The sequence below is a fragment of the Heteronotia binoei genome, chromosome 11, assembly GCF_032191835.1.
Source record: "Heteronotia binoei isolate CCM8104 ecotype False Entrance Well chromosome 11, APGP_CSIRO_Hbin_v1, whole genome shotgun sequence".
Taxonomy (NCBI): Eukaryota; Metazoa; Chordata; class Lepidosauria; order Squamata; family Gekkonidae; genus Heteronotia; species Heteronotia binoei.
Window position 1 is genome coordinate 36,427,159 of NC_083233.1, and position 13,236 is coordinate 36,440,394.

At 42.3% G+C, this 13,236-nt stretch overlaps 1 protein-coding gene across 1 annotated transcript in view; it reads left to right on the forward strand.

The window, feature by feature from the left end:
- The window catches only part of NRK (Nik related kinase), a 121,811-nt gene that overhangs the window by 75,392 nt on the left and 33,183 nt on the right, over window positions 1-13,236 (forward strand). The window contains exons 16-19 of the mRNA XM_060249208.1: window positions 5,182-5,307; window positions 6,701-6,768; window positions 8,538-8,647; window positions 12,042-12,112. Coding sequence (XP_060105191.1) covers window positions 5,182-5,307; window positions 6,701-6,768; window positions 8,538-8,647; window positions 12,042-12,112 — 375 coding nt within the window. The remainder of the gene's footprint in view (window positions 1-5,181; window positions 5,308-6,700; window positions 6,769-8,537; window positions 8,648-12,041; window positions 12,113-13,236) is intronic.

Genomic DNA, 13,236 nt, shown 5'->3' on the forward strand with positions numbered 1-13,236 from the left:
TTTTCTGTTTGATATCTCTGGTCTGGTCTGTTTTTTCCTCTCCTTCTGTTCATCCTGTCTTGTCTCTTTGATTAGTTCTTATCCCAGTGTCATGACTTGTCTCAATTCAGCCCTGTCTGCCTGTTGCCTGATTCTTTGCTCTGAGGTTCTGTGGTCATAAACTCAAATTCCCACCTCCATGTCTGCCTCCCGTTAGATGCTGTAAACTACAGCTTATGGGACTACAGTACAACTACAATCTTAGGTTTAAGAGGTGGAGTTACTCTTTTTGCCCTTAATCTTAATGCTGATGGTTGCCATCATAGTTGCAGGTATTGTGCAGTCATTTTCCATACGTTGAAGCACTGGAGAGGTGGTGGACAGTGAGGAACTAGGACTGCTACCATATTCAGCTTGAAACTCCCTGCTTAGTTTCTGCTTCTTCCTTGTTCACATGGATCATAATGTTCATGTCATTTTCTGTTTTCCCATGTCAAAATTTCCAATTACATTTACCAAGTTTTTATGTTGTTTTTTCATCAGTTGCATATGAACAGAGTATAAACAGAGGCTAGGTGGACATCTGGCAGCAATGCTGATTCTGTGAACTTGGGCTGATCATGAGAAGGAGGGCTTGCATCAGTGCTTAGTTCTCATAGCCCCTTCTTACATGCTCAGGGAAATGCTGCTCACCACTTTGGGATCATGTCATAATTTTTTTCCAGGCCAGTTTTGCCAGGGATCCTGGAGAGTGGTTCTTCTTCTTTATGCCATCTTCTGGCCAAGGGTAACTGGAGGTGGGGGGTGGGGTGGAATGTGAATTTCTTGCACTGTGCAGAGGGTTGGACTAGATGACCCTGCAGGTCCCTTCCAATCCTACAATTCTGTGCTACTGTAATGGCAGAAAATAAACAAATTGGGGACATCTGCAACAAAAACAATCAAAATAGAAAAGCTCACAATGACTGCATGCAAGAACAAAAAGAAGTCCTATGCATTCATCCGTATTGAAAGAGTCATGTCCACGCACCCACGCACCCTTATCACTGGACAGTGGAGGAAACACCAACCACTTTGACCTAGCTAGTCTGAATCTTCCACTACTGCTTTTAGTCCTCCCCCAATTATAAGGTGATCTGGGATGAGTTTTGTAACCAGAGAAAAACCACTTGCTTGTGCTTCCTGGGTCGTTCGTGGATGCAGCTGGACTTGTTCATCCAGCTCACCAAGGTAGGTTATTGGAAGTGTTGACTTTCAAACACATTATCTAGTTCTGCTGATTTCAGGTATTCCATTGAAATGGTTCAGAATATGTTTAAGTGTTTTGCTGACTCAGGGGCTGTAAAAATGATAGGCAGGTGGCACCTTGATAACAGGCTTGATAAAACCTATCCTCTGATACCAAGGCTAGCTGCTTTTGAAAACAGCTTGACACTACAAACCAGTCTGGTAAGTAAATACTATAATTAGCTGCAATCATATTTGACAAAAAGAGGGAAAGATACTTTAAGTACCATATTATTAGATGCTGTACCTGCCGAAAAAGTGATTTCCTGTAGGAGCATAGAGCTAAAATATTCACCAAGAACTGAGATGAAAGAGCTGAGCACTTTTACTGGATGGAAAAAACAAAAACAGAAGCATGCAGAAATAGATTTTTCCACCTTAAGACTGTAATAATTGTAGGGGAAATGGGGTTGGCTGTTTCTTTCAGTGGTGGTTAAGAAGTTTCTTCAAGGATTCATACTTCCATGAATAATCTTTTAATTCAAAGGGACTTCCTCTTGATTAAGTATGCATAGGACTGCTTCTTAGAGTCAATAGCCTCTTCCCCCAGTTTAGTTAGGTACTTTTTTTCAAGGTTATTGGGGCAGGAAAAAGACAAACCCTGTAGAATGAATTTGAAATGCCTTGAGTACACTTAAGACTGTGGTCCTAGCAGAATTACTTCTGTGGTTTAAAAAAAAAATCTCAAAAAGGCTTTTTGAAGTGGCATTGTGCATTTAAAACAGTTCATTCTTGCAAAATCTGCTAGGGTGTCCATAAGAGTTACCAGGGATAAAGGGGTCTATTTTATTTTATTTTTGAATTTGAAAGAGAGAGCTTGAAGCACAGCAGTTATCAGCAAGTTGTTGTGACCCTAAACCAGTTCTGACTCAGAGGAGAGAAATGTCTGCTAATGAATAAAGAATACCCCTTTTGAGAGCTCCATTCCTTCTCAGCATGTGAGATCTGACAGAATAGTAGAACAAGATGGTATGGCTGCAGGCATTCCTCTCGTATTTCTGACAGGGCTATGTTGGGGATATAGGATCCACATAAGCTGAACAAATCAGCTCACACCAGCCCTGGCAAGGCACTGCTTATAGAGGACTGGAGGAATGAGGATTGTGGCTTTAATATTTGTCATGAGTGGACAACTCACTTCTCTCTTGGTCTACCTCTAATTTTTCATACTCTGTTGCTTTATGAATACATGCTGGAGCTCTGAACCAGAAATCTTGACATTTGAGCTGAGGCCTAGCTACCATGAATGGTGTTTGCTTAAGCCTTGGATCCCCTTTTTAGCACATGAAATCTTACGCTCTGAATAAAACTTGGTTGGTCTTAAAGATGCTACTTGACTCCTGGTTTGTTCAACTGCTTCAGACCAACACGGCTGCCCACTTGGATCTATCTTCAGGCATGTAAGGGAAGATAATAATAGTCCCTGCAACTGGCAGACAGTATGAAGACTCTTGATTGGCTAAGGCTGATGGTAATACTAGCCTGTTGATTGCTTAAAACAGGTATGAATGCTAACAACCTGACCTTCTACCTCTGTCTGGTCAAGAGGGGCAGTTTGGGGCCAGGGAATTCAAGGGCCACCTTCAGTGAAGGGCTGTTTTAGCCATAAACCATCAGGACACCTAATGGATCCATTCCTGTTTGCTTATTCAGGAATGTTGACTGACATTTATTCAGCAGATATTTTTAACATCTTCTGTTTTGGAGCTTAGTTACATTGCTCAGTCACCTTTATTAATTTGTGGATTTCAAAGGTTGGTGTTTTTATTTAGCCAGAAGCCTAGTATGAAGAGTATATTAAAAGATCCAGCTTGAAGCTGTGCGTTTTTAAAAGGCTTCTCAGTGAAATATGTGACAGAAATTTTGAAGTGGTTTTTGCTTTGCTTTTTTATTTTATTTTGCCATTAGGTTGCAACCAACTTATGACAACCCCTTTGGGTTTTCATGGCAAGAAGCATTCAGAGGTGGTTTGCTATTGTCTGCCTCTCCACAGTGACCCTGAACTTCTTGGTGGTCTCCCATCCAAATACTAACCAGGGTCGACTAGCTTCTGAGATCTGGCAAGATCAAACTATCCTGGGCTATCCAGTTAATGATTTATTTTTAGTGTTATGCAGATGCATTCTTCCCATTATTTTTTAGTCCAAAGATTCCTAGAAAATGTCAGATGTCAAAGGAGGAAGGGAAAGTGATTGTAAGCTGCTCCAAGACTCTTTCAGGTAGTGAAAGGCGGGGCATAAAATCAACTCTCCTCCTTCCTCCTGCAAGTGCTGGCTTTGGCAAAGGCAGAGCTGCTGGTTTGTGTTCTCTTGCAACTTCAGTAGCTGACCTGATAGTGGTACTGTTTTGTAGACATATACATAGCCCTCAGTCTGTGTCATGGTGCCTTCACATGCTCTTGACCAGCACAAAAAGCAGCTTACGTACAAAAGCTGGCAATGCCCAGCCATTTCATGCTTTCCTTTGGGTTTTAGGCTCAAAGCATTGACCATGGTTTTCTCTAATGAAGGTCAATAAATCAAAAGTAGGTTTGCAATTTACAGATACACACCTGAACAGCACCTGAACAGCATACTCATGATTGCTACAGCACAGACATTGTCTCCAGATTTTGATGCAATAATTCAGAGCAAGAGGTATCAGTTATCAGAGACTTTTAAATAAACAAAATATTGCTAGAGTGCTAATCTTTTAAGCATGTTTTAAATTTTAAAAAAAATCTTTGTGTTTGTCTGTGTCCTTTAAAAAGTTTATATCTTCACTACCTGGAATTACATTTTATGACACGCATGGCTTGGCCCAACAAGGTCTCATTTATGTCAGATCCAGCCCTCATAACAAATGAGTTCGACACCTCTGCACCTAGGCTCTACTTATTTGATGGAGTGTCATGCAAGAGTCTGGAAGACCAGGTTCGGATCCCCACTTATGCCATGGAAGCTTGTTGGGTGACCCTGGGCCAATCACACAATCTCAGCCTAACCTCCTTCACAGGGTTGTGAGGATAAAATGGAGGTGAGGGGAAAAACATAACCCACTTGGAGGCCCCATTGGAGAGAAAGGCAGGGTATAGCTGAAGTGAATAAAACAAACCTTTCTCTTGATTGAAGCCCTTGACTTAACTACTTAGCTTCCTTCCCAGCTGAAACAAAACCAAGCATTGCTCCATTCTTATCCTGTCCCTTGCTGTGTCTCGCCACTGTTCAAACATAGATTGGAAGCTCCTCAGACCAGGCACAGGCTACACCTGAAATGTTGTCCCCTCCTTTATATCAGACTACTGATGTTTTAAAGTTGCATAAATTATTTTTATACAAATTCTTAGAGAAGCTATAGATGACAAGTGTCGCCTTAGAAGAGGAATTCCCTCTTTTGTGAGGGTGGAGGGGAAATGCTAATTCTGTGGTGTTGATTGGTGTGGCACATGTTTGAAGCACTCAAAATTAGATACTTTTTTTCTTTTGAAGAGGGGTCTCCGAAATGTTGATTGTGAGCTAATAGCCGCTGCTTCAGAATAGCTTGTGCAATCTGTACAACATCCTGGAAAAGATCATGAAAAGATCTGCTTTAGGCTCTTTAAAAGAGGAGGTGTTATTGCATACGTTTTTTCCTGTCTGCTGATTAAACAATAGCTTCATTTCTGGTGTACTTCCTACCCCATGTTCTGTTTCTAGGATAGAACAAAACCTGCAGTGGGATGGGGAAGCTTAGGAAGTTTTTCATTACTCAGAAGTAGCTCTCATTAAATAAAAAGCTGCTGACTGCTGCTTTAAAACTATTGTTGCTTTAGAATTTTATTATAAGGTTATTCAATTTATAATTGGATCCCATCAATGAATTAATCAACTAAGATTTCTTTAATTAGGTGACAACCCTAATAATATTGCATTTGATGTGTGCTTTATTTGTTTGCAGAATGAAAACCTGCGGGCCAGTCGTGAGATGTGCAGTTCACTGTCAGATGTGGCCACAACACCTCTCAGCGCCAGTCAGGATGACGTGTTCTGGAATGTATGTCAGATGGAAGAGCAGCCTCCAAAGGTACTTACTGGAACATTCTCTGCATGAATTTGTAATTGTGCAATTGTGCGAAGACAGGGGTGGAGTGTCTTCCTGACCTGAATAGCCCAGGCTAGTCCTGTCTTGCCAGATCTTGAAAACTAAGCAGGATCAGCCCTGGTTAGGATTTGGATGGGAGACCACCAAGGAAGTCCAGGGTCACTATGCAGAGGCATGCGATTTCAGTACACCTCTTTTTGAATCTTGTTTTGAAAATCCCACCGGTTCGTCAGCTATGACCTGATGGCAAGGGGCCGGGGGGTGTTGTTTAACCAGGTCTGTGCAAAGTCTGTTTCTAGAAAAGATTCTGCAGTTCAAATAAATGGCAAAGCCTGAGAAAATGTGCCTGGTTTTGCATGTTTTATATAATTTGTTATCTTGGTGCTATCCACGTAAAGGAACATGATGCACTGTGGTCCCACTCAATGGCCACTGGAAGTCCCTGTGAGATTTTACCCACATATTTTCCAGCCAGTCTTTGCTGTCATTAGGGCTGAATAATTTATTAAAAGAACTGAAAGCCAAAAGTTTCAGGATGCTGAACTCTCTCTATCTGTTACCAAACTCTGTGTGACCTGATTGTAGGATGTGCACAGAGCAGATATAAATTCCCATGAGCTGAAGGTTTTATACTTGTTGGTGATGCAGCTGTAATTCAGAGCCATAGAATTTATTCTGTTTCTTCTGGATGCTGAATTAGTCTCTGATGCTGAATTCAGTCCATCTGCTGGCTGATGTCGAGCCTCAGTTGGACTTCCAGCAGCGGGGTTCGGGGACAAAGAATTTTCAACCCACTGTTGCCAGCAGGGGAAACCAGGCAGGGATCAAGTCCAAAGCAGCAAGCTGGATGCAGAGAGATCAAGTCCAAAGCAGGAGCTGAGCTAAGCATTGCCCTCTCCCCAGAGAGAAGCTGCTTGGAACTGTAAGCCTGGAGCTTTGAAGGGTCTGGTGGACCCTTCAGTGGTCAGCTGACTAAGCCTTTGGAAAGAGCTGGTACTGCAGCCCCAATTGTACCCTTGATGGGGGTGCATTCTCTTTCAACCAAGCATGTAGTTTATATCAAGTGCTGCTGGCACAAGAAGTAAGGCATCAGAGCCTGGCTGCTGGAAGCCCCAATTTGAGACCCAGCTTCCCTTCATCACCTTCCAGCTGGTTATATAAATCAACATTGCTGCAAAGTAGCTGTTGTTAGACTATTGGTACATGTATATGTTGCATTGTGATACCACATGAGTACCCTAACTGAAGTTTTGGGGGTTTGGGCTACACAGGTTTGTAAGTTAGAATAGTCTACCTTTCATGTGGGGGTGTGGATGTGGACAGTTTAAGAGCACTGAACAGGACTCTGATTTCTTTTCCTGCTTAAATCTTTAAGGTTCCAGAAAGAACAATCTCAAAATTTTATGGCGGAGGTCACTTTGGCCATCAAAGTTATCCTTCCAGGTAAGCTCCTCTACAGTTCTTATTCAAATTCACATTGATACATTGAGAGCCTGGGTGAGGTGGTGTTTGGAGTGACAGATTGAGGCAGGTTCAGATATCACCACTCTGCCATTATAAACTTGCTGGGTGGCCTTGGGCCAGACGCTCATACTTCGTCTAACCTACCTGGCAGGGTTATTGTAAGGATTAAGTGGAGAAGAAGAAAATAATATGGGCCACTAGGAGTCCCCTTTGGCAAGAAGGGTGAGCTATAAATGAAGTTAGAAGGGTTTATACAAGGCCAGGGTACTGCAGGGCTGGACTTGTACCATGGAGATCATGGCTGAAATCCCTGGCCAGCCATGAAATTGATATACCAGGGGTGGCCAACAGTAGCTCTCCAGATGTTTTTTGCCTACAACTCCCATCAGCCCCAGCCATTGGCAGGATGTCTGTTGTGGGGGGAGAAGATATAGGAGATTTTAAGCTGCTCTGAGTCTCTGATTCAGAGAGAAGGGCGGGTAAATCTGCAGTCTTCTTCTATTAGTATGGACAACAGAAACCAAGCTCATTGAAAACTTAAGCTATTATTTTCATTAATTCAGATTTTTCTTTCCCCAGTGTGCTGATGTATCCAAGGATATAAAGCAAGCTAATTCAAAGGCACATTTCTCTTTTACTCTTAAGAGTGTGACAAAATGCCAAAAGACACAGGATTATTTATTTATTTTTACTGTTTATTGAAGCATAACTTGGCAAAAATCAAACAATTCTAACTGCAAACAATTGACCATATTAATTCATATTAGTTTATGTTTCTAACTAAGATTTACCCTCCACTCAAGTAAATGCACCTTTGCATTGGAGGCAAGGAGCCATTCCTTTGGGGTGAACAGCTGGTTAACTAAGTCCATTTTCTCAGCTCAGCCCTTAGCTTGCAGGCTAACTTTGTGCCTATCGTTGTGTTCATGGGCTTATCACTTTTTTATCCTGCCCATGCTCCAGGGAGTTTAGGACAATATATGGACCCTGTCCATTTGCCCATTTTATCTTCACAACAAACCTGTAAGGTTAGGCTAGCCTAAGAAAAGGCCACCCGATGCATTTCGTGGCAGATTGGAGACCTAAACCTCAATTCCACCCCATTCATAATTTGACATTCTACTGCAACACCATCTTGGCCTTTCTAAGAAGGCAGCTCAGTAGGAATATCAGAGTTGGTGGGGGATCTGGCAGACTTTGCGTTTTAATATCATCTACTCAGGTACTTTGGTACAGCTAAACTCACTTTCATTGGGGCTTACAGAACTGTTGTGTCAGTTTGGTGTAGTGATTAAGAGCGGCAGACTCTAATCTAGAGAACCGGATTTGTTTCTCCACTCCTCCATGTGCAACCAGCTGGGTGTCTTAGGGTCAGTCACAGTTCTCTCAGAGCTGTTCTCTCAAGAGCAGTTCTCTCAGAGCTCTCTCAGCCCCGCTTACCTCACAGGGTGTTTATTATGGGGAGAGGAAGGGAAGGAGATTGTAAGCCGCTCTGAGATTCCGAGCGAAGGGTGAGGTATAAACCCAACTCTTCTTCTTGAATGTTGAACAGGCTAGTGCCATGTTATTGAGCTATTCTGAGAATGGTAAGTTTCCTTCTCTGTGGAAATTATAATAACTATCTCCCTAGAGGTATTCTGAGCCTTGGTTGTGCTGTTTTTGGAAATGCCTTTGAGACCCTGGGACAGAATATGCAATGGGGAGTACCTTATGTGTCCTCCACTGATTCTGGTCTTTGTTCTTGACAGCACCCAGCAGTCATCCCTGGGGGGACATGCTGTGAAAATAAACAGCAACTGCAGCAGCACCAGTAGCAACAGGCAACGAGAGCCAGCGTCTCATCAGAACCACAGATCAGCTTCAGGTAATCCTTGGGTCAGGCTTCCATCTGTCTACACAAGCAGTAATTGCACAAAGTTTCCATTCCTGGGGAGAGGGGTAAAAAGCCAACTTGGAAATCACAGCACTGTTTCACTAATGAACTCCCTTTCTCTCTCAGGCACACCTGTTTTCTGCAGATGTGATTTTATTTTATTTTATTCCATGTACCTTGTTTACTATGCAGGGTTGCTATGCAGAGGCAGGCAGTGGCAAACCACCTCTGAACGTCTCTTGCCCTGAAAACCCTCCTGGGTCACTGTAAGTCAGCTGTGACTTGAGAGCACTTCCGACCATCATCTTGTTGCCAGCCTGCCTCTAAAGAGGAGACTTCCATAAGTGGTTGACTGGTTGAGAAAGCCTCCCACCCACCCCCAATTTGGTGTTGTATGGTATTCATATAAGAGGTTCATAAGGCTGTCAGTCTATTTATTGATTTCCTTCATTTATATCCTGCCTTTCTCCCTGGTGGGGACCCATAGTAGCTTACATTGCTCATTCTCCTCCCTTCCATTTTTTTCTTCACAACAGCTCTGTGAGATAGGGGAGGCTGAGAGTGTGTGACTGCCCCATGTCCTGCTACACTGGGGGGCATCCCTAAGGTGGGGAGGGCCCTTATCCAAAGGCTCTGTTCTCATTCATGTGGAGGAGGGTTGCCTTTTTCTCAGCTTGCTCAAGAGTAGGTTGTAGACAGAGCCAGTGTTGCTGGCCTGTGAAGTTTCAATAATGGCTCCCATTAAGATTGGGTTGCCAACCAAGGGTGTAAAGCAAGACTTGTGAGAAGCACAAATTAGTTGCTAATGGCTAGTCAGACACCTCTACCAAATAAATGTGTGCAGACATGGGTAAGCGATCAGCTAAATGAGCAACCACAAGCACTAGATGAGGGGCCTGTGAAGGACTGCAAAGGAGGGGAAAGGAAAATGATTGCTACATTTCCCAATCATCCTCCTCCAGAATACTGTAAGCTTTTAATTGAATCAGCAAGCGTCTTCTGTTTCCATTTTTTCCTCTTCTTTACCACATTTAACTGTGTTTAGCATTCTGTGCTAGGGTACTGAGTGTGTGTAGTTCTCTCTGGGTTGTTGAGGGGGTTCTTTAAAAAAAAAAAATGCTGGGAGTTGCCCAGATATTCAGAAATCCTAGTTTTGCCTGTAAGTGGTCCAAAGTGAAAGTAACTTAAGTTCCATCTACACATTACAAAAGTTGGGGAACAGCATGTGGACTTTGTATCACACATACGATGGGAGTTTTGTGCCTCCCAGGTGCCCACCGGCTCTTTTCTATTTGCGACCATAAGGGGAAGTGGCCTTACCCACCCATCCTGGTATTCTGTTTTCATGTCCTCAGTCGGCTCCATGGAATTTCTGTTGGCTCCATCATGTGTGTATTGAGTGCCATCGATTCCGACTTACAGTGATGAACATAATATGGCCTGCTTTACTGAGTCAATCCATCTCATGTTGGGTCTTCCTCTTTTTCCTGCTGCCTTCAACATTTCCTAGCATTATTGTCCTTCCCAGCCATTCTTGTCTTCTCATAGTTTGAACAAAGTCAGATAACCTCAATTTGGTCATTTTAGCCTCTAGGGATAATTCAGGCTTGCTTTGATCTAGAACTTACTCATTTGTCTTTATCAGTTCATGGTTTCCATATAACTTTCCTCTAACACAGCGTTTCAAAGCAATCAACTTCCTTTCTGTCAGCTTTCTTCATTGTCCAACTTTATTTCCAGGATATCTCCTTGAAAATTTAAACTGCAGGTTTTTAAGGCAGACATAAATCTGTGTGATATTGAATTGACCACTAGAGGGAGCAGAATATGTGCTGTATAGGAAAAAACACACAAAGTAACAGGAATTTATAATGAAATATAATTATATATTGAATATATAAGTATAATGAAAATGTGAAAAGGCCTATGGCCTTTAAACTCTTTAGGAATGTCGCTTAGATTGTATTTTGGTGCTGTGAATGTTTTCTGGTTTTTCTTCAGCCTTGATCTAATTTTTGATATTAACGATTCATTATACTACAGTTGGCTTCTGGTCTCGTTTTAACAGAGAGAACAGAGCGTCTCCATCTTCTTCCAATTATGTAATCTATTTGATCTCTATGTTGGCCATCCAGTGATATCCACATATGCATATACAAACCACTTTTGAGGCCACAACTTAATGTTTCACAGTGAAGCCAATATCAGTCCCACTGGACAATTTGAGAACATGAAAACAGTGTGGCGTGAGGAAGGCTAAAGCCACTTCTCCCTGTAGGCTGTGCCTGCAGAAAAAAGAGCTGGTATATGTCAGGGAGGTGCCAAAAAAGTCTCATTGCACATGTAATACAACATCCTTGTGTCATTCCCCAACAAACATGATAACTTTTTAAAATGAGTAGACAGCCTTAAATTTCTTTCCAGTATTGACTCTTTGGGGACTGGTGTGGGGATCTTGAAAATGAAGGGAAGCTTTGGCCAGTTCCTTACTGGAAATCAGAGCTGTTTTGTACTAACTTACTTTCACCCCTAAAGAGGTCCCATTTGTCTGTCCTGCTGGCAGGCACTTGACAGCCCTTGCTGTTAAAGCATGATCTTTGGGCCTCATTAACCAACTCAAACTGGTATCAAAATGGCTGAGGTAATTCCACATGGAGATCAGAAATGTAGTGCAGACTAAGCCCTGGGCATCCAGATTGAAAACAATTTATAGATGGGACATTCGTACTCTCCAAAATCAGTAGAATAAAGTGTACAGTACTGTAAAAATAGTTCTATCCACACACTAATTCTGATCATGAGGCTTGCCTCATCAATGAGTTGCACTGTGGGAATCCCTTAGCAAACTTGATTCAGACAGGGGAGAAGGGCATTAGGTCCAGTAGGTACTTGAAATTTGGATGTGTGCTGCCAGAATCGCATATGAGCATGATAGCATTGAAGTACTGTAACATTTACCATTTTTAGCCAAGATGAATGAGATTTGATGCAGTTCCGGGGAAGAGTTTGTATCATAATTTGCACAAATGGCAGATGATTGAAATCACTGGCAGGCTGATGCTGCCCATGGTCACAGGCTTGACTATAAGGGAAGACCCCATGTTGTTGAGTCAGACGGCTGACATTAGTAGCAGGAGAAGTAGGCACACAAGTGCTTCTCATGTTTTCGATTTGTGCTAATTAGGTTCCTTTCAAATCAGCTTGCAGTCTGTAGCCATACTCAACAGGAACTCTTGAACTAAAGGATGCAGTACACAATGAATACTTCGGAGGGATGCATATACAACATTGGCAAAGAAGGCCTACTGTTGCTTTCTGGTTAATTGTTCTTTTAAATTGTTTTTTAAAACATATTTTTGTAAAATTTTCTTTCTGGGACCTTCAGGATCATCTGTCCACCATCAGTCCTATAAGAAGCCTGAGCACACATCTCATCTCTGCCGTATTTCAGTAGGTTTTTCTCTCCTGTTGCTATTTTTTTTTTAGTTTCCAAAACTCTTTCTAACTGCTGTTATTACTCATTTGGCCTTGCAAAGTTTTTGTTCAAATATCTGAAATTACTGTGCAAGAGGTAGAGAGTCTTATGTGCATTAGATGCTGCTTGGGTAATTTCAAGGAGAGGTAAAGCATCACATGCCTAAAACCATAGATCACATCTGGCAAAGGAGATTAAGCTAAAAAGTGGTTACTTCTGTCCTGTGAGCTTGGTATCTGAGGGAACAGGGATGTGCACATGAAAAAAATTCCGTATATTTTGGTTCAGGTAAATTGAACTCGAAAAATATTGGTATTTCCCAATATTCCTGAATCCCGAAATTGATATGGTATTGGGATTTGAGAAATCTTTGGGATTGCTGAATTTTTTGGCTCCATTATACCCTATGGGGACCGTTATAGTCAGCGGTCCCCATAGGCTATAATGGAGACTCAAGCCGAGGGTATCTGGGACTGAGGTGGGCCTGTTTTTTGAGGCAGAGGCACCAAATTTGCAACATAACTGCTGGTGCCTCTCCTCAAACCCCTCTCCCCACAAGTTTCCAAAATGTTGGATTAGGGGGTCCAATTCTATGAGCTCCAGAAGAAGGTGCCCCCATCCTCCATTGTTTCCAATGGAGGGTGGAAAAGGCATTTAAAAGAAACATAGTCCCTTTAAATGCCTTCTCCAAGCCATGAGTGAACTCCAAAGCATGTATACATATGAAAGTTTATACTTTGAATAAAACTTTGTTGGTCTTAAAGGTGCCACTGCAATAAAACTTTGTTTTGCCACTTCAGAGTTCACTTGCTGCTTGGGACCATGTTTCTTTTAAAGCCTTTTCCCCTCTATTGGAAACAATGGAGGATGGGGGCACCATGAGTGAACTCCAAAGCATGTATGCATATGAAAGTTTATACTTTGAATAAAACTTTGTTCGTCTTAAAGGTGTCACTGCACTTAAACTTTGTTTTGCCACTTCAGAGTTCACTTGCTGCATGGGACCGTATTCCTTTTAAAGCCTTTCCCCCTCCATTGGAAACAAAGGAGGATGGGGGCACCTTCTGGGGCTCATCGAATTGGACCCCCTGGTTCAATC